A 21,122-nucleotide genomic window follows, 5' to 3' on the forward strand; every position below is an offset into this window, starting at 1 on the left:
CCTTCGTTCATCTTCAGAACGAAAATCCGAGAGGTATTTGACTCGTCCATAGACTGCAATATAATCAACACTTTCAAGGTCCAGAAAGGTACTAAAGTCATTGTTAAAACCGTCGACGTGACTGCAGTGGTTCAACCTTAATGTAATGGAGAGACGAGAATACTTCTTGTGCGCAAAAACAAAACAAAAAAAATGACTTTATTCAACAATATCTTCAATATCTCTTCTGTGTCATTCTCATACGTTGTTTATGTCCAGCTCTTCCAGGTTCTACGTCAGAAAGCAGACTCATTATTGGCCGGCTCCTGCGTCAGCATCACATGCATGCATGGTGCTGCTCACGTGATCAGCTTTGGCCAATCCTGAGCCGGCATTCAGACGTAAACAAGGAAGCCTTCATTGTGCTTACTGCATCACCTGCGTAAGGATAATACAGGGAAGAGAAGAGATTGTTGAATAAAGTCATTATTTTTGTTTTGTTTTTGCGCATGAAAAGTATTCTTGTCACTTCATAACATTAAGGTTGATCCACTGCAGTCACATGACTGTTTTAACAATGTCTTTAGTAGCTTTCTGGACCTTGAAAGTGTTGATTATATTGCCTCCGGATTTCATCAAAAATATCTTAATTTGTGTTCTGAAGATGATTTTCATTTTTGGGAGAACTAACCCTTTAACATTGAGGTTGTATAATTGAATATTGTTATATTTACATATTATTTTTCAAATAAATGCTGTTCTTAATGCTGCACTAAATCAGTATATTAGAATGATTTGAAGTAAAATAAAGATTGGAGTAATGGCTCAGCTTTGCGAGAATAAAATTACATTTTAAAGTATATTCAAATATAAACCAGCTATTTTAAATTGTAAAAATAATTCACAATATTTCTGTTTTACTGTATTTTGTGTTTGTGTGTGTGTGTGTATGTGTGTGTGTGTAGTAAATATGTGACAATTGTTTCACTCTACCATTTAATAATGGCAATCTTTACATTTACATAAAAAATTGTGAACTGAAATTTGCTTTTATAACATCTCAAGTTCTACATAATAAAGGTGCTTTATAAATATTAGAAAAAGTATATATATGAAATGTCTGTTTTATGAAACATACATGTTTTGACAGCTGTCAGTCAGAAAGACTGTATCTTATTCTCTTCAGTCTTTTCATCCTGACATCAAAAAAGCAGATGGACTTAATAAACGTTGGCCCTGAAAGAGAGTGAAAAAATACGGAATATAAATATCTAGTATTTTTAAAAGAATTTAAAATACCTTGTATTTTAATAAGCAAGTCAGTTACCTAATACCTTAAGAATTATATTCCAAAAATTGTTTCTGTATATTCTCAATTTCATATATCTATAATCTATTCCATGTATATGTCTCTTTAATACTATGGGATAAATATGTTGAAAAACGAACAAAAAGTCACCTTGAAAAAACAGAGATGGTCATCATTCCCAGAAGCAGCTCAAAGCCGTAAAAGCAGAGCAGCACAGCGTTGAGAACAACCTCAAGCCGTAAAACAAAGGTCTGAAGTAGCAGGTAGTAGACGCTCAGCACCGCACAGGGCACCAGAACACTAACACTCACAAACAGAGCCAGAGAGCGCTGGCACAGGTTCCCCTTCCAGCCTGAAAGTCATATTTCACATGCCATTATTTCATCTGCTACATGGATCAATGCACTTTCACCATTACAAAGAGTACAACAGGGTAATCAATCTGTGTTATGACAATCATCCTCTCATCACCAGAGCAGGGTTGTGCTCCATTCAGAGCAGAGCAGAGAATGTCTTTAAAATTCAATTCTGGATTTAAACTGATGCTGCAAATAGAATGTAGAATTGTACATCAAATTTGAATTGAAGGCCTTCAAATGAAAAAAAAGAAAAGAAAAAAGAAATTGGTTACACTTTATTTTTATGGTGACGTAGTAACACTACGTAATATTAATGAACTACATGTACTTACTATAGAGTTACGGTTAGGATTAGTTACTTGTAATTACGCATCATTTACTATTATTACTATAATAAATTAAGTACATGTACTAACGTCTAACTACTACCAAGAAATTAGTCAAAGAATTAGTTTTTAAATTATTTCCATTTTCATATGAATTGTTACTGTATTGTTGTTATTTGCATTTCATTAATATGTTACATTATAGTTATACAAATGTACATTTACTTTAAGGACAATGGAAAAACGATTTTCTAGTTTTCCAGAATGCAATCATTTACCCCAAGGTCTTCAAAATCAAGTCAAACAATATAAATTTAAACTAACTGAACTGAACTGAAGTTTTACTTTTTTAATTTGTTGGATTCACAGAATTTATTGTATTCCAATTCTAAGAAATATAATAGTCACATAATAATTACATAAAAGTCACATAATAATTACATTATTAATTTTAACCAATTAAGGCTATGTATGCCTTGATATGTATGTTGTACAATATATTTTTCTCTGATAAACTAATTAGAAATACACTATCGTTCAAAAGGTTGGGGTCGGTAAGATTTTTTAAAATGTTATTGAAAGAAGTCTCTTATGCTCAGCAAGGCAAAATTTTGATTAAAAAATATAGTAAAAACAGTAATATTGCAATTCAAAATAACCCCTATTAATATATTTTTTATTATTTAAAAATTATTTAATTTTTAAGAATATATTTGTGTCGAAAACAGTTGTTCTGCTTAATATATCTAGAAACAGTGATGCTTTTTTCAGGAATCTTTGATGAATAGAAAGTTCCAAAGAAGAGCATTTATTTGAAAAATTGTAACATTATAAATATCGTTACTGTAATTTTTGACCAATTTAATGCATCTTTACTGAATAAAAGTATTAATATCCTTCCTCCAAACTTTTGAACAGTAGTGTATTTCTATTCAGTTAATTAGAGAAAAATGTATTGTACATATCAAGGAATAATCAATCAATAATCAATAAGTCAATTCTACAGCTGCTATCTGTAGAACACACATTATGCTAAACAACATACTAACCATAGAAGAGTCTGAGGGTTTCAAGGCCCAGGAAGAGCAGCAGCAGAACGACATCCAATATCAGGTTAGATTGTGGGTAAGGGAGTATCACACCTACAAAAGCCAGAGCAAACAATAATGTGTGTGTGTATATGCATGTATGTGTATATATATATATATATTAGCCCTATATATATATATTAGGGCTGTCAAAAGATTAATCGCATACAAAATGAAAGTCTGTGTTTACATAATATATGTGTGTGTACTGTGTATAATTATTATGTATAGGCTATATAAATACACACACATTCATGTATAGATTAAAGAAATATTTTGATATATATATATACACTACCGTTCAAAAGTTTGAGATTGGTAAGATTTTTAATGTCTTTAAAAGAAGTTTCGTCTACTCACCAAGGCTGCATTTATTTAATTAAAAATACAGTAAAATCAGTAATATTGTGAAATATTATTACAATTTAAAATAACTGTTTTCTATTTGAAAATATTTGAAAATGTAATTTATTCCTGTGATGCAAAGCTGAATTTTCAGCATCATTACTGCAGTCGTCAGTGTCACATGATCCTTCAGAAATCATTCTAATATGATGATTTGCTGCACAAGAAACATTTATTGTATACAATTGTACAAAATATTTGTGTACAATATTTTTTTTCAGGAGTCTTTGATGAATAGAAAGTTCAAAAGAACAGCATTTATTTGAAATATAATCTTTTGTTACATTTTAAATGTCTTTACTGTCACTTTTGATCGATTTAATGCATCCTTGCTGAAAAAAATAAATTAATTTCTTTAAATTCTTCTCAAAAAAATAAAAATAAAAATTCTTACTGACCCCAAACTTTTGAACGGTAGTGTATAATGTTACAAAAGCTTTGTATTTCAGATAAATGCTGTTCTTTTGAACTTTCTATCCATCAAATAATCCTGAAAAAAAAAAGTATACAACTGTTTTCAACATTGATAATAATAATAAATGTTTCTTGAGCAGCAAATCATCATATTAAAATGATTTCTGAAGGATCATGTGACACTGAAGACTGGAGAAATGATGCTGAAAATTCAGCTTTTCCAACACAGAAATAAATTACATTTTATATTATATTCCAATAGAAAACAGTTATTTTAAATTGTAATAATATTTCACAATATTACTGTTTTTACTGTATGTATAATTAAATAAATGCAATCTTGGTGAGCAGACAAAACCTAATATATCTAATATATATGTGATTTTTCTTAAATATATACATAAATGTGTGTGTATTTATATAGCCTATACATAATAATTATACACAGTACACACACATATATTATGTAAACACAAACTTTTATTTTGGATGCGATTAATCTTTTGAGATATATATATTAATGACTTTAATGACTGCATACATCACCTTTATAGATAAACATAAGAATCTCAGCGATGAAAAATGCTGCAAAATACCAGCTGTTCAAATGAAACAGGATCTGCAGTGGTGTGGAGGACAACTGAGACTTTGTTAAGAAGCAACATAAACAGAATAAACAAAGACAGACATGTAATTAAGAAAAGGGATGAAAGACCTGAAAGGATACAACAGGTTGTCTTCCTGCAGAAGTAAAAATGACTGAATTAATGAATATAAGGAGGAGGATGGACTGGGGATGGTTGTAACTCTTTTTCTATTGAGGTGTTTTGGTCTTAAATCTCACAAATATTAACTTCATCTGACCACTATAAATATTTAAAGATCTGTTATTGGCTAACTTTAAGAAATTATGTTGAAATTAAAATGTTGAAAATACTTAATATGTGCGTATTCTGTAACAACATTAAAAGGTTGGTTAAAATTCATGTTTTAATACAAAACAACGATTAAACAAAACCTATTTTTAGATTTTTGTCAATACTCAGTTTCACTAACGTAAAGACAAAGCTTTTGGAAGGTTTTATATATACATACATGCATGCATGCATACACACACACACACACACACACACACACACATACATATATATATATATATATATATATACACACACACACACACAAATCTCAATAAACAAAGTATGTACACTAATGATAAGACGAGTCGAGTTTGACCATGTTTTGTGCCACAAGCGGTAACAACTACTAACCCATGTCACAATCACAAGCTAGCAGATAAGTTAGATTAAATGTTCAGCTCACAAGAAATTGCGATTCATAAGCAACTCATAATTAAAAAAAACGTAATCATGGCAAAACAACAGTAGTGTTGAGAATGGCTAACATTAGCTAGACGATGTTTTCTCTCCATCCGACTCAAAAGCTCATTATTTGACCGCTTGTTCTTTCACTAAACGTTTTATTTGGTTTCATTAAATGGCACCTGCTCTATTCACAATAAAACACAGGTAAATGGTGACGACGTTGAGCTAAAATCAACTTATTATAATCAAACTCCACACCAGCGCCCAGCTTACCGTGTGCGGCCATGTTGGATCGCCATGGAAACAGCATACTGAGGGCGAAGACAAGCATCATCCGTCCAATCAAAACCCACATCAAGAAAACAGGCGGGAGTATTTGACACACATAGACATGTCTTTATTTGAGCAGAATCAATTCTACTGCATTGTTTTAGTTATAAATTGAACAGTACATTGCAAAAAAGTACATCATGACTTTTCTGTTGATTATACCAGATAAAATCAATAATGAAACAAAAGAACAACAACAAACACAGGGTGAAATTAAAATAATTTGCATTTGTATGGAAATGCTCAATCATATAAAGCATATTATGTGAATTAACTATCATCGTTAAGTGTCTATGAAGGATTTCTGGATTGTCTTGATTCTTGTCATGGTTTATGATGAACTGTTTCGCTCCTTGTGCTCCTAAGAGAAAGAGAATAAGAACATATGTAAGTTTCACCACATTACAGATAAAATATCAAATCTGATGCAAACAGATATATAGATCAGTGTTAATTTTGACAGCAAATTTTGATTTAGTTTTAGACAGTCTTTTGACTAAAATGCCATTTAGTTTTAGTCATAGGAAATTGTTTTATAGTCTAGTTTTATTCGACTAAATCTACAGTAAATTTAGTTTATTGTTATTTAGTTCAATTGTAATGCATTAAGTAAGTATTTCTCTAACAATACACATCTAATACACTGATATACATCTGATATTCTCCAAACTGTTTATGTTCGCTTAAGACAACCAACTGTACTTTACTCGCCAAAGCGTGCACATTTATCATTGATGTACTAATAGTTTGTTTAAAATTTTGTATTCGTTTTTCTGCTTTCATTGTAATTTTAGTTGTGTTTGTCTTTTAGTTTTTGCTTTTAAATGTCTATATAGTTTATTTCTGTTTAGTTAGTTATTTTAGTACATCAGGTTAAGCTACAGCTTGGAAACTAGATTAAATAAAATAAATTTACATTTTTTATATATTTATTTTTTATTTCAGTTAACGTTTATTTCAAGTAATTAAGTTTTTTTTAATGGTTTTAGGTTTAGTTAACTATAATAACCCTTATACCTGTAAAATATATAGAATAATGTGTCAAATAATGTTCTTAATCTTTCCTTCCTGTGACAGAAGATACAGTAGTTTACTATGAATTAAATAGAAATTAAATTAAATACACCGTGACTCTTATTCTGAAATGTCTGCAGTCTGCACAGTAGCAGGCTGCTCATTTAAGTTCAGATGAGGGAGATAAAATATGCATTCTTACAACCATCTAAAACATATGACCATATAAACATTGTGTAGTAACCATTGTCAAAATTCATCAACATTAGCTTTTAAGCAATCGCTTGGCATAAATGCGCGCTATTCATTAATTGTGAAGCAGTAACAGCACCACTTTTTCCTGTGGTTAGATCAGCACGTTACACTTCAAATGTGTGCATCTTCCACACAGGACAGCAGTTGACTGGATCTTCCCAAATTGTCCCTCTCTATCATTTTTGTTTCGTTTTTATTCGTTGACGAAAATTAGAGAAGGTTTTAGTCATAGTTTTAGTCATTCAAAACACATTTTTATTTAGTCATCGTCTCGTTTTCGTCCGTGAAAAACTGTTGTTGGCGAAATTAACACTGATATAGATATACAAAATAATCATGCCTTCAGCTTTTGATGATGCAAGGGTGTCCTGCAGTGCTCATCCTTGGCCTCTTCCTCGCTGGCATAGATGGCATTACATAAGCTGCAGAAGTAACCCACCACAGGTCGAACAAACTCTGTGCCTGTTGGTAAAGTACAGTAGATCAGTTGTGCAGAGCTGGATTGTGCCTATAGAACAGCCTTGAGTGCCTTATTGTTTTTATTATATGGTAGCGACATAATATGAAGGACATTCACATTTTAATTAATGTTTTTAAGTGCTGTAGATATTTCCAGGACAGCTTCAGGTCTGGAAATCACAATTTTAAAATCCCTTATATCCAGGTTTTCCATAAGTGTTGGAACCCTACATGGTATATATCTAAAGAGTGTGCTCTTACCCACTGGATCCATCACGGGTGTTTGTGCCTCTGAGACACTGTCTGAATTTTCCACCTTCATTTCATTTCCGTCATCAATGGCAGAAACCGGTTTCTCATCTTCCTGGGAGTCGACATCCGGATTATCACTCCACAACTCCTAAAACCAGTGTAATTCATTATTAAACACTCAGTATCAGTAGGTATACTGCAGAGCAGCAGCTGAAAGCTTACAAAACAGGGATTTGACTAAATTTCACATTTACATAGTGTCAATTGCAAAGTAATATAGTGACAATAATTGACTTCAACATTCACTGATGTACTCAGAAAAACAGTTTTGGGGTCTTATGATGTTTTTACATGACAACAATGTACTAAAAATGGAAAAGTTTTTCCTTTGTTTTTTTCGTGTACAGATGGCAATGTTGTGAAACGATCCCCGTTCACACAGATTCATGAAAACGACTAAATAAAAGCTGTATTCTGATGCCAGGCCAGTAGTTGGCAATGACACTACACACAAATAGACTGAACATGCACATGACATCACTGTTTTCACCAATTTGCGTTATTGTTGTTTACATATAGACGATAACGGTATTGTTTTCAAAAACTTGCACTTTGAAACCCATTTTTAAAAGTTTGCATTTTCAGGCCCCGAAAACACCATTGTCGTGTAAATGAACGGCCAAAATGCTGTTGTAATAAAATGTTTTCCATTTTGGTCAAAAATGGAGTCGTTTAAACGGTTCCTTGGATTCATCCTTTACCTTCTCCAACTCAGCAGATGTTTGTATTGAACCATCACTAGGTCCATGTTGAAAGTACCTATCAAACAATACAAAACAGAAAGAAGCAAATTCAGTGTAGTGAAGCAATGCATGATTATTTTCAGAATTTTACATGAAAAAAAAAAAAACACAATGTGCAAATTGAAGGCTAAAAGGCAAAAAAAGTTTAAAAACAATGCTATATAACAGCATAAAATTTAGTGTTTTTCCAGTTTTCAATCAGAAGAATAGTAATGTGTGACTATTTTTCCTGTGATTGTAAGAGACTTTGTATCTCATCATAAATTATAATTCCATTAGTTACTGTTCTCAAAAAGAAGATCATTACCTTTAATAGATGTAGAATTCAATTAAACACTGCTTTTAAAACCTAAATTTAATGTCCAATAAATATTTAGTTAGAAAAAAATACTTTAATCAAAGTTACTGAACTTTTTTTCCTGTTGTATTCCAACTGGTTGATATTAATCATTCATGCTCAGTAACATCTAATAGCGACTTTGTGTTGGATTGTGCACTTTGTCCAAAGCAGCTTTTTTCAAGCGTTTTTTCCAATAGAAATGCATTTTTCATTATTGTAAAGTGACATCACTTGACTAATTGATAATTACATTAATTGCTGACTATAATAATTTTTTTGCAACCCTGACTCTTAGGAAACAATTCTCAATATGGGTTCAAAGTTCTGAACGTGCATTTTTAATAACAAGCTCCTATGAAGAATCAAGTGCATTAGGTATATAAATTCAGTTTAATATCCATTACCTTTTATTTAAATGGGCATGTTTGGTAGACACTGAAACCTTGGGATGTTTTCCAGCGACTGTAATTTTATTCATATTGGCTGCAGATACAACCTTCTCAGCATCACGGGCATTTTCCATTTCAATCAGTCCCTGGGGAAAAAAGAGAATCGTTAGATTTCACTGATGAAATCACTGAATGTGTTCAAAATACATATGGCAGTTATATTTACTAACTGTTCGATGGAGGCGAAACATCCAATGACGTTTTACTTTCCCATACGGTTCTGCGATGCTCAGAAAATCTGCATCAGTGTATTCATCAGGCATTGGAAGATTTCTGATCCGGAGAACTCTGCCATACACTTCCTGAAGTATTGGAAAAAAGTTGTTTTCACATGTTTTGTGGCCCCCAGAAAAAGACAATTATATTATATTAGAGATTCATTTTGAACCCTGTGTTAAATTATTTCTTGATTTTACCTCCTCATCACTAGACATTTGCAAGATTACATCTGTGTTGGTTTCCTTCTGAGACTCAGCAGCTTCTTCAGAGGTCTCAGTCTCGGTCATCAGTACTGTACTCTCCTGACTGGATGGCAATGAGCATGAGGGCTCCTTCATTTTCTCTTCAACATGTTCCTGACTTTCCGCTCTTTCAGAGTCAGAGTCAACACTTTTCCAGAAACAGAATCAAACATCATCTATTGTGTTTCTCATTTCACATCAGAACACCCAAGCACAATAAAGCAATAAGAAAAGGATGTTTTTTGAGAAATTTCAATGCAAGTTACCCTGTATTCACTTGGCTGTACGTGTTTGACACGGTTATCCTCAAGATTTTGCCACCTAGTCTAATGCGCTGCCTTTTAGACTCGGCTTCAAGTTTGGCAGCATCAGCAGCATTCACCATCTCAATTAATGCCTTCTCCACCTGCAAAGAAAACATGATTAAAACTGCTGAATTTCTACATATATCAAGCAGACAAATCATACAATCACATATTATGAACACTTAAGAGTAGGGCTGGTGATACTGAATAACCACCATGAAAATCTTATAAAATGTAATCATTTATTATTTTCAAAGATTGTATCATTTGACTTCTTGATTTTTGGACTTGCGACTAAGAAGGATTTGATATCTCTACGGCATCCATTTCGTTTGAGTTTCAAAGAGGCGCACATTTAATAATATGCAAGAATTACAAAAAATAAAGACTGCATATGAACAGTTTGATGATTTACTTATTTTGCATACACTTTTTCCCTTCTATTCAGTGTTGAAATTGTTTAATTTGATCACCTTTCGATTGACGCGAACCAAACAGCAGTCTGCCACTTCTCCGTATTTTTCCCCAATTCTCAGCAAATCTTTTTCACTGAATTTTTTAGCAACTGGAAAACCTGCCACCTCAAGAACTCTGCCATACTTTTCCTAAAGAAATTAAGCAAATTATACAGAACTCAAAATCCATTTGGGTAATTAATAGAAGACATGATGATTTTTGTTCCATAAATACACAATCACAAACCCTTTGAAAAGCAAACACACTAACCTCAGTGCTTGAAGCCGAGATCTCTTTTTCATCACCTAAAACAGAATGAGCATACTTCCTTGATTATCTACGAAATCTCCAAAATGAATAAAGAGAACTACACAAAACCTTTATTTTAGGTAAACATACAGCAGAACTTTATTGCTTTTATGGTTGAATTAGTGAGTAACTGTAAAATAAATACCTTGTTCTGTCAGCATTTCTTCCTTAAATTCATCTGAGGTGGACAAGTTTTCTAGATTCTCAGGGAAATCTGTTGACTTCAAACACAAATGGAACAGGACAGATTTGTTTCTTTGTATTTTAAAATATAGAATGCAACATTAATAACTGTTAAGGGTGTCACAATCTCAAACTTTGAATAAAAAAATGGAATCGTTGATGCTGCCACGCCCCCATGTCACATCCGGTTGCTTGCCAAGTGGAAAAAAAACACACATGTTGAAGTGCTGCGAGTCAACCTCCTCTAACAGCCACTCAAAAGATAGCATGGCAACTGCAGATGCAGGAGACCCATCGACAGAACTCGAACCCCCTTCTCTTTCTCTGAAGTCGCTGGTGTGGAAGTATTTTGGATTTCCAGCGAGTTATGTTGACAACGTTCACGTTGTCGCCAAAAGAACAACAGTTTGCAAGCTATGCTATGTGCGTGTACCATATTCTCTCACTGGCAGCACAACTAACATGGCAGGGCATCTCCGCAGGCACTACAAAAACATAGATTTATCTGTTAAACCAACAACTACACAAACTACTCTTCCGTCTTCATTTGGAATTAAACTTCCAAGCAACTCAACTTGTGCAAATGCAATTACGCGTGCGTTAGGAGTATTCATAGCCACGGACATGCGACCTTATTCAGTGGTGGAAAACTCCGGTTTTAGGCATTTAATTAGCGTGCTAGAACCACGCAACGAAATCCCAAGTAGAACGCATCTCACAGCTTTTAGTCACACACATTTAGTTGCCTTGACTACAGATTGCTGGACCTCCAGAGCAACACAGAGTTTATGACTGTCACAGCACATTATGTTGTGAATAAAAGTTTTAAATTTGACAATGTAGTGTGGTACATTGCGAACAAAGGTCAGATATTATATTGCATAAAAGTCTAGTCTGAAAAATGGCATAGCAACCTGTGCTTTAAAAAAAATAAATGTAAAAATCGAGAATCAAATCGAACCGTGACCTTAGAATCGAAAATGTAATCGAATCGAGGATTTGGAGAATCGTGACACGCCTAATAACTGTAACACTACCAACCAACTGAAATACCTCAACTATCTACATTTCTATTCAATCAAAAGGGAGATCGGGAAATGCAAGCAAAAATTGAACGTGTGTTGCCTGAATGAGCTCCACAGCTGCTAGACCATGACAATTTTATGATTTGTTTCTCTAGCTGCTGAATTTCAATCATAACTTCAAAATGTATGTAACTGTTATTCTCAGTTGAGTTTACCTCTTCCATTTCCACAGTTTCATCATTTTGGTCTCCTTGTTGAAGCTCTTCTTCCTCTCCTTTTTGAAGTTCTTTTTGCTCTTCTTTTTGAAGCTCTTTTTGCTCTCCTTGTTGGAGATCTTCTTGTTGAGGCTCCTTTTGCTCTTCTTGTTGAGGCTCCTTTTGCTCTTCTTTTTGACGCGCTTTCTGCGCTCCTTGTTGAGGCTCTTTTTGCTCTCCTTGTTGAGGCTCTTTTTGCTCTCCTTGTTGGAGCTCTTCTTGTTTAGGCTCCTTTTGATCTTCTTTTTGAAGCTCTTTCTGCTCTCCTTGTTCAAGCTCTTTCTGCTCTCCTTGTTCAAGCTCCTGGGTTTCCTTACAATCACTTGATCTATCTGAAGTTGTAGCAGTTGGTACACACTCTGATGTCTCTGACTGTACGTTCGATGTGTCCATGTCTGAAGGTTTAGTCTGATCATTTGACTCTTCCATAGTTTGGGTGTCTTCAGGTATATCCTCTTCTGTCAGAACATCTGTGATATCATATTCCTCATCATCTTGGTCTTCATCTACTGTGAACTCATCTTCTGAATTCAGTTCTTCACCATCATCTGCTATAACTGCCACTCCTTCAAGATCACTATCATCCTCCATGACCTCAGACTGATCGTTGTCTTCTTCAACCTTCTCCTCCACACTCTCATCGGTATTAGTTTTCTGTTTTTGGTCTTTTGAAGGAGAGCTTCTTTTGGAATGGGATTTAGACGAGCTGTCCCGTCTAGAGCTCTCCTTGGTTTTCTCCCGAGAGCTTCGACTTTCTTCTCGTTTCTTAGAGTCGTGACTCCTGCGAGACCTGGACCTTTCTTCAGAGGCTCTTCGTTTGGGGCTGGGAGAGTCTCTTCGGGATCTCCTTTTTGGGCTGGTACTTCTCCTTCTCCTGCTGCTATAAGGTACTGGTGATTTTTCTTTATCAACATCACTGGATCATGAAGTAAAATATTAAACGTTATTTTAGAAGCAGAATGGAAAAATGCACATCAGATTAAGGTCAAGTACATAACATTACTAGCATTATCCAAAACACAGTAAATAGTAATGCAAAATAAAAAAGTCAGCATAAAATCAGGAGAACAAGTTTACCCAAGCGTCTGGTACTCAGATGAGAAGCAAACATTGATGGTTTTTCCCTTTAATTTGAGTGAATTTGTTGAATAGTGCTCCACCAATTTGCTGGCCTCTTCCACAGTGGCCATCTCCACATAACCCTGTACAAATACACAGAGTCTTTACACTATATAGGTAACTGAAGAGACAGAACATGGCATAAGAATAAGTGAATAAATGAATATTTGCACAATGAAGAGTTTGGTTACCCGGCTTGGCAGAAACAGCGATTTTTTTACTGATCCGAAACGCTTAGCAATGGCTGTCAACTCAGAGCTTATGCCATCTCCAGCAGGTAATGGTGAAAAACTCACAACAAGAGAACTCTGAAACATAAAGGAAATAATTCAATCACCATTAGTGGCAAATCTCTAAACTAAAACAAACCAAATGCATGCAAGTCACTTTGGTGGCATAAGTAATGGAACTTGGAAAATATCCCTGACATCTTCCAGATATAACTGAATTTGATGCTCTAGGCTGGGAAGCAAGAAGCTGAGTGCATTAAGTGGATCGTTTATCCTTAAAGTGGCAACCGTGCCCCGGGTGCGTTAATTCACAAGGTAGTCAAAGAAAAACTGCATAAACAGAACAGAGCGGAACACATGCAAGCTACATCAACAATGGAGGCCTACATAGACGAGAGATTGTGCAAAGAGGTTAGAAAGTAACCTCATTTGTACAACTCTAGCATGAAAGAATACAAAGATGTTTACATGGGTTGTCGAAAGATTGCTCAAAACTGTGCATGCGTCGAACACCTGTGTATCCCTACGAGTCAAATGAAGTATGCTTTGCAAGGCTGTGCATTTGACTGTGCGAAAGACAACATGTTGCCTTTCTAATATCACACTTAATATTTTCTTATATTGTATGAAAGTGTTTAATATATGAAAATATGTAGCTGTATTTATATTTTAGGAAGAGGGTACTCCTATTTGGTGGTCCTGACATCAAAAGTCGTGGTCTATAGCACCTTCAATCTTAAAACATTTAACATAACATTATAATGATCATCATTACTCACCTGTAGGAAACTGAATGCTGCAGACAGAGTAATTTGTATCATTTCTCCTCTGATCCACAAGGGGTTGTGTAAGAAATATTTTACTATATCCTCTGCTTGGCCTGCTGTTCCCATCTCCACAAAAGCCTACAAAAATGTAATATTTATTGACAAAAAAAAATTACAAGAACAATTATTAAAGCCCATTTAAGCATGAAATGGATTCATATAAATTTGTTGAGATATACATAAAATATAAAATGCCATACCAATTTAGGAAACATGATAATTTTGATAATAGCTCCAAACTGGCCAAGCAATTTTTTCAGGTATGCTTCGTCCACGTCATCCACTTCGAACTTCACACACACCACTTTGCACTGTATTCAAATATTGACAAATATTGTCTGAACATTATAACATTTACAGCAGCAAGTGAAACAGAACATCAAAAACAAAAACTCACCTTCGTTGTTGTTGCTGCGGTTTTATTCTGGTTTTTGCTGCTTGATGATTCTTTTTTACTGCTCGAGGCAACAACTCTGCTGCCTGACGATCCATTTCTACTTCTTGAGGTTCCACCTGGAAAAGAGCAAAACACAATCAAAATAAAAGAGCACATCTTGACGATCAAATGACTATCAAATGATGGGTTAAAGGCTTTACCTCGTTCCTGAGTTGTTCTGGACTTTGAACTCTCAGGTCTGGACTCATTTCTGTTAAAGTGTATAAGTTTAGCATTGTAAACCAACAAATTTTCTGGAAATGTGCTGTTTTACCAAAGATATAAAGGAGGGAATAATTCTACCTTCGAGCAGATTGGATTGTCTGATCCCACTCTGGATATCTAATGGAAAAGGATAATTGTGTAAAACATTTATTTACATTTGAACATTTTGGCATTTGCGTTTATCCAATGGTTTCAATGCATTCAAAGTTTGCATTATTTAGTTTGTGACTGGAACTAAACCAATGACTGCAGATGTTACCATCATGCTCTACTAGAGGAGCAACAGGAACTTTGAGGTTATACCACACATCAATATATTAATACAAAATATTATTACTCCTTTATAAAATGTCACAAAGATGTTTATTGTTTGTATGTTTATTCGTTTATCAAGTTTACGCCATGCTAGCATCATGACTATTTACATGGCAAACACAAAGGTCAATATCATCCATAAAATGTACATTATTATATAAAACATTTCAACTTAACGGGCTAGAAAATCTAAAACACATTCAGATGATACATTTTGAAATATTCCATGCAAGCATGTTTCTGAATAAAAGTGTTTTCTAGCCCTTTTTATGTACACTGACTTATGTTTTCTGTTAAAGGGTTAGTTCACCCAAAAATGAAAATAATGTCATTAATTACTCACCCTCATGCCGTTCTTCACCCGTGAAACCTTGGTTCATCTTCAGAACACAAATTAAGATCTTTTTGATTAAATCCGATGGCTCAGTGAGGCCTGCAAAACCAGCAATGACATTTCCTCTCTCAAGATCCATAAAGGTACTAAAACATATTTAAATCAGTTCATGTGAGTACGGTGGTTCAATATTAATAATATAAAGCGACGAGAATATTTTTTGTGCACCAAAAAAACAAAATAACGTCTTTTTAACAATATCTAGTGATGGCCGATTTCAAAACACTGCTTCAGAGCGTTATGAATCTTTTGAGTCGAATCAGTGATTCGGAGCTCGTATCAAACCGCCAAACTGCTGAAATCATGTGACTTTGGCGCTCCGAACCACTGATTTGATTCGTAAAGCTCCGAAGCTTCATGAAGCAGTGTTTTGAAATCGGCCATCACTAGATATTGTAAAAATTCCATTTTTTTGGCACACCAAAAATATTCTCGTCGCTTTATAATACTAATATTGAACCACTGTACTCACATGAACTGATTTAAATATGTTTTTAGTACATTAATAGATCTTGAGAGAGGAAGAACCATTGCTCCCTATGCAGGCCTCACTGAGCCATCGGATTTAATCAAAAATATCTTAATTTGTGTTCTGAAGATGAACGAAGGTCTTACGGGTGTGGAACGACATGAGGGTGAGTAATAAATGACATTATTTTCATTTTTGGGTGAACTAACCCTTTAAATTGTTACTGTCCTCACTCCAAATATGCGTTTCTTAAACCACTTGACTTTCCGTGTTGGCCAGAAATGAATATCTAGCGACAACATAACTGCACAAGAGTTTGCGAACAAAATTAAAGAGCAAAGTTGAAGATAACTTACTTTTCAACAAGACTGAGTTGACTATTTGCATGTTGGGGTCCTTTTACATGCACGGACCAATCCTAAAACACAAGTAACATCTCTCAATATTCAATCATAACTCACCACAATTTAAAAGTACATTTCTAGTCTGTGTCCATACGATTTTAAATGAAAGCATTTACAAAAGTAATGCATACTGACTTGTGCTGATTTCACAATGATAAATTATAAGCCCTTCAACTAAATATTCTATCAAACTCAATTACAAATTTTGAATTTTTGGTGTTCTCTTTCTCAACAGAATACGTTAAACAAAAGAACAATGACCAGTCTGTCAATTATCAAGTCATTACTCTGTAAGAATTTTCCATTCCACCATATTTCTAAAATATTATTCCTGCATGTGCATACTTCTTGTATCAATGTGCGTCACACCCAGTATGGAGTCAGTGACATCAAACACCATTGGTTCTTGCACGTCTCGTGACCGGACAGCAAATTCGTATATGTGAAAGTGGGAAAGAGATTTGAGGATAACGACTTTAGTCTAGTTATCAAAAGGCTTCTGAAGATTTGGCATACAGTGCACAAGTTGAATGGACTGTTTTATTGCTTATTGTCCGTATCATGTTCGGATGAATAAATTACAAATTTCATTTTTGGATTAAACTATGCCGTTAACGCATTACAACCTACATGGATAATAAACAAGCTACTTGGACTTACCTCGTATGCCCCAGAACGCTCATGTGTATTTTGCCTGAAATTGTTTGGTAAATAGCTGGTAATGTAGAATCTGAGAACAAAAAGGCTACTTACCTTGCTAGAGAGGACAGTGATTTCGCAGAGTACGCATGCATCGGGAAACACTGGTGGAGTTTTCCCATGGAAATCTGACGCCTCCTTCCTTGTAGGCACTATATGGATCACCTCTCTTTTCCGTTGACGTAAAGGCTGACTGGCATCTCTGCTGGACAGGCGTGAGGGTGGAGCAAGGTCTCTAATGGACAGGAGCGAGGGTAGACCAACGTCTCTGCTGGACAAGTACGAAGACGAGCCGATGTCTCTGCTGGACAGGTTTGAAGGTGGACCGAGGTCTCTTCTGGACTGGAGCGAGTGTGAAGCGACGCCTCTGCTGGACAAAACTGAGGGTGGACCGACATCTCTGCTAGACAGGAGTGACGGTAGAGCAACGTTCCTGCTTGACAGACTGACATCTCTACTGGACAGGTGTGAGGACTGGCTGACGTCTCTGCTAGAGCGTTGAGAGGATGGATTGAGGTCTCTACCGGACAGATGCGAGGACTGACCGAGGTCTCTGCCAGAGCGTTGTGAGGAATGACTGATGTCCCTACTGGACAGATGTGAGGATTGGCTGATGTCTCTACTGGACAGATGTGAGGATTGGCTGTAGTTGGTGTAAGACTGCGGGACAACTGATGTTTTCTGCCTTGATGGTTCTGTGTCATAAGACGACGCTTTATCAAAATAAGACTTTTTGTCTTTCAGATGATTATACTCAACCACATAGTTTGGCTCTGAACTGGTGTACGTGCGTGCTGCCGAGCTTGTTTGTTGGACATTTCCCCAGCGGTCATCCCAGGTCGGAACTTGCTCTCGATTTAGGGAATACGACTGACGCACAGGCAAATCCAATGGATACTCAACCGACTGAGTGTGGCTCCTATCATCCCAGGAGCGAGTTGATGTACTGGCTTGGAGCGCACTGGACCTAGATGTAGAAGTGCTGGACACTTTCTTCTTTTTGATCTCTGCAAGAAGGTCAGGAAGAGCATCGGCTGTGATGAGATGCTCAGGAAGCTCGGCCAGAGTTTTAAGGTCTTCCGCATCCAGTCCACAGCTATGCAGAAAGGACAAAGCCTTACCAGGTGGGAAGATCGACAGTTCTGATGAGGATAGAGAGGTCTGCTCTGAAGATGTGCTCCTAATTCTTGACATGTAAGCGTTAGACTCCCGGGGATGAATTCGTTGTGGGTCTTTGTACTTGTCATTGTTTGCGCTGAAACCATCTGGTGGGTTTCGATATGGAGGATTGTAAGACATGTCTCAAAGTCAAATGTGGTCAAATGAGTGTAGGATCTTTCAGGCACTGCCAAAAAAGCAGTGATGGTTGCTGTTCACCTGCTAAAAAGATGTTAATAAGGAGAATCTCCTTATATTGATGTTAAAATATTGTAGAGGTCAGCTCCCGGTGGGAAGATCTGCCGGTGAATCCAGTGAGGTGCGTCACCTGTATCGGTCTTACCTTGAGATGAAAAATCAAATCATTCACACTTTGTGGATGTCACTGGATTTGCTTTATAAAACTTCAGCTGTATCAAGCCAGTATTATGACAAGTAGTAAAGTAAATAACCTTGGTACATCAATAAACTGATAGCTGACATATATCCATTTTTATGTACACTGTAAAGCGCCACTGAGCTCTGGAAAGGCGCTATATAAATAAAACTTATTATCATCATACACTTTTCTTAGTTCATTAAGATTGTAGGTTATATTGTATACATAATATAAGGGAAAGCAACGTTACCCTTTTCCCTATAACCTTTAATCACTTTTACTTTCGTTTGAACATGATTTTTTACAAAGTACTTTTATGCAGTCTCCACACAACTTTTAATCACTTTTGCTTTCATTTCAACACTATTTTTATATAGTATTTTTTATGTAGTTTCCTATTTAATAAGTTACAATAAAGATATTATGAAAAATGTAAATTATTAAATAAGAAGAAAATCATTGCATGTCACAGTAGGCGATTTCATATAAACTACCTCAATGAATGAATCGGGAATGGAGATTATTTTTCTAACATAAAGGTAAAGAATGATTTGGGATTGTTTTGCATGAATGGTGAATCATTCGCGTCCGGGCCTGATGCTAAGCGCCATTTTCCCCGCAAATTCAACGACCACGATATGACGCATCAAAAAAATACAGATATTACGTAGAAAAATAATAATTCAATCTTAGCCATTTATATAAACTCACCTGCACACGGTGGAATAAAGGAACTGGTCACTGAAAATCTGATCAAGGTTGTTCTTCTCGTCTCGTTTTTTTTCAAAACCGGAAATGCGATCTTTCAAAATAAAAGTCACCACAGAGGCGTTGTTTGTTTTACGAAGTAAATATCACTCATAATAACAAAAACGACACGTTTATTAGGCTACATAAATAGTATAGCATTGATTGTTTGAAATTGAACTTGTTCATAGTTAAAGGAGATCACAGCTGTGATAATTTGGCATTCGGCACCAATGTAATAAAATGTTATTGAATTATATTGATCTATTTTAACTGGTGATGTTGAGAAAACTATGGCTGCCCTGGTTAAATCAGGTAAAGTAAAAACCTGGTTAAATCATTTATTTTATTTTATTATTATTATTTTTTAACTTTCTCAAAATCACTGTAAATATTTTAGGTCTTATAGAACAGAGACAGAGACGCTAATATACATACAAGGGAGAATCAAGTACAGAATATTTTCTGGATATTTAGTGGTGTATTACAAAGCCTTGAAGTCTATCATTATTAACAAGTGGTATATATATATATATATATTTTTTTTTTTTTTTTTTTTTTTTTTACAAAATTATTTGATTATTTTATTAGTAGCAGCAATTAAGGCATACAATGTGTTAAACTTCTAAATCGCTATGACATAACTGAAATTTAAAGGATTAGTTCACTTTCAAATGAAAATTAGCCTAAGCTTTACTCTCCCTCAAGCCATCCTAGGTGTATATGACTTTCTTCTTTCTGATGAACAGAAATATATTAATAAATATCCTGAAGCATCCAAGCTTTGAATGGGATCAACGAGTATGAAGTGTCTCCATCCACATCGGTAAAAATACCACATGGCTCCAGGGGTTAATAAAGACCTTCTGAAGCGAAGCGTTTGTGTAAAAATGTATCCATATTTAAAGGATTAGTTCACTTTCACATAAAGAATTCCTGATAATTTACTCACCCCCATGTCATCCAAGATGTCCCTGTCCTTCTTTCTTCAGTCGAAAAGAAATTAAGGTTTTTGATGAAAACATTCCAGGATTTTTCTCCTTATAGTGGACTTCAATTGGCCCAAACGGTTGAAGGTCAAATTTACAGTTTCAGTGCAGCTTCAAAAGGCTAAAGGGCTTAGCTTCAAACACTAAATTGTCATATACAATATGCTAGTGAAAGTATATAACAATTAGTTCAAACTTTGACCTGTGGAGGGCAGTAATACACTTAGCAGCGTCTACACTGCTGGAATTCTAATAGAGAAAAAGAAGAAGAGAGCTAGTTCAAGATGAGGGTCTGTAGTTAAAATGTATATAATTTTTGTTTTTTCGAAAATGACCGATCGTTTCGCTAGATAAAACCCTTATTCCTCGTCTGGTATCATTTAAAGCTTGCTAAATATGGATATTATCTTACACAAACGCATCGCTTCGCTTCAGAAGGCCTTTAATAACCACCGGAGCCGTGTGGAGTACGTTTATGATGAATGGAGGCACTTTCTTCAGCTCATGCTCGTTGGTCCTGTTCACTGCCATTATAAAGCTCGGATGTGTCAGTATATCTATTAAAATATCTCTGATTGTGTTCATCAGAAAGAAGAAAGTCATATACACCTAGGATGGCTTGAGGGTGAGT

General features: G+C 35.2%; 2 protein-coding genes across 4 annotated transcripts; both read right to left on the reverse strand.

The window, feature by feature from the left end:
• Positions 1-962: 962 nt before the first annotated feature.
• On the reverse strand, positions 963-5,569 carry tmem216 (transmembrane protein 216). Of its 2 annotated transcripts, none has more exons than XM_048177050.1 (6): positions 5,479-5,569; positions 4,608-4,621; positions 4,427-4,520; positions 3,023-3,115; positions 1,439-1,640; positions 963-1,215 (listed from the first exon to the last, which is right to left on the reverse strand). In XM_048177050.1, exons 1-6 carry the CDS (start codon positions 5,558-5,560, stop codon positions 1,200-1,202), a joined length of 501 nt encoding a protein of 166 aa, XP_048033007.1. In that variant the 5' UTR covers positions 5,561-5,569; the 3' UTR covers positions 963-1,199. The 2 variants fall into 2 exon arrangements, with proteins under 2 accessions (XP_048033007.1, XP_048033008.1); XM_048177051.1 differs by lacking the exon at positions 5,479-5,569 and adding an exon at positions 5,286-5,460.
• Positions 5,570-5,578: 9 nt separating this feature from the next.
• matr3l1.1 (matrin 3-like 1.1) lies at positions 5,579-19,613 on the reverse strand. Of its 2 annotated transcripts, none has more exons than XM_048177047.1 (22): positions 19,467-19,613; positions 17,273-18,719; positions 16,472-16,533; positions 15,016-15,054; positions 14,874-14,923; positions 14,674-14,789; positions 14,477-14,587; positions 14,229-14,354; positions 13,411-13,527; positions 13,178-13,302; positions 12,062-13,016; positions 10,784-10,859; positions 10,600-10,634; positions 10,347-10,478; positions 9,835-9,974; positions 9,524-9,716; positions 9,278-9,409; positions 9,063-9,193; positions 8,277-8,334; positions 7,525-7,663; positions 7,145-7,266; positions 5,579-5,896 (listed from the first exon to the last, which is right to left on the reverse strand). In XM_048177047.1, the coding sequence occupies exons 2-22, from the start codon at positions 18,515-18,517 to the stop codon at positions 5,867-5,869; spliced, it is 4,134 nt and encodes a 1,377-aa protein (XP_048033004.1). In that variant the 5' UTR covers positions 18,518-18,719; positions 19,467-19,613; the 3' UTR covers positions 5,579-5,866. The 2 variants fall into 2 exon arrangements, with proteins under 2 accessions (XP_048033004.1, XP_048033003.1); XM_048177046.1 differs by having other exon boundaries at positions 10,784-10,862.
• Between the last annotated feature and the right edge of the window lie 1,509 nt (positions 19,614-21,122).

This window comes from Megalobrama amblycephala, linkage group LG23 (assembly GCF_018812025.1).
Source record: "Megalobrama amblycephala isolate DHTTF-2021 linkage group LG23, ASM1881202v1, whole genome shotgun sequence".
Lineage (NCBI taxonomy): Eukaryota > Metazoa > Chordata > Actinopteri > Cypriniformes > Xenocyprididae > Megalobrama > Megalobrama amblycephala.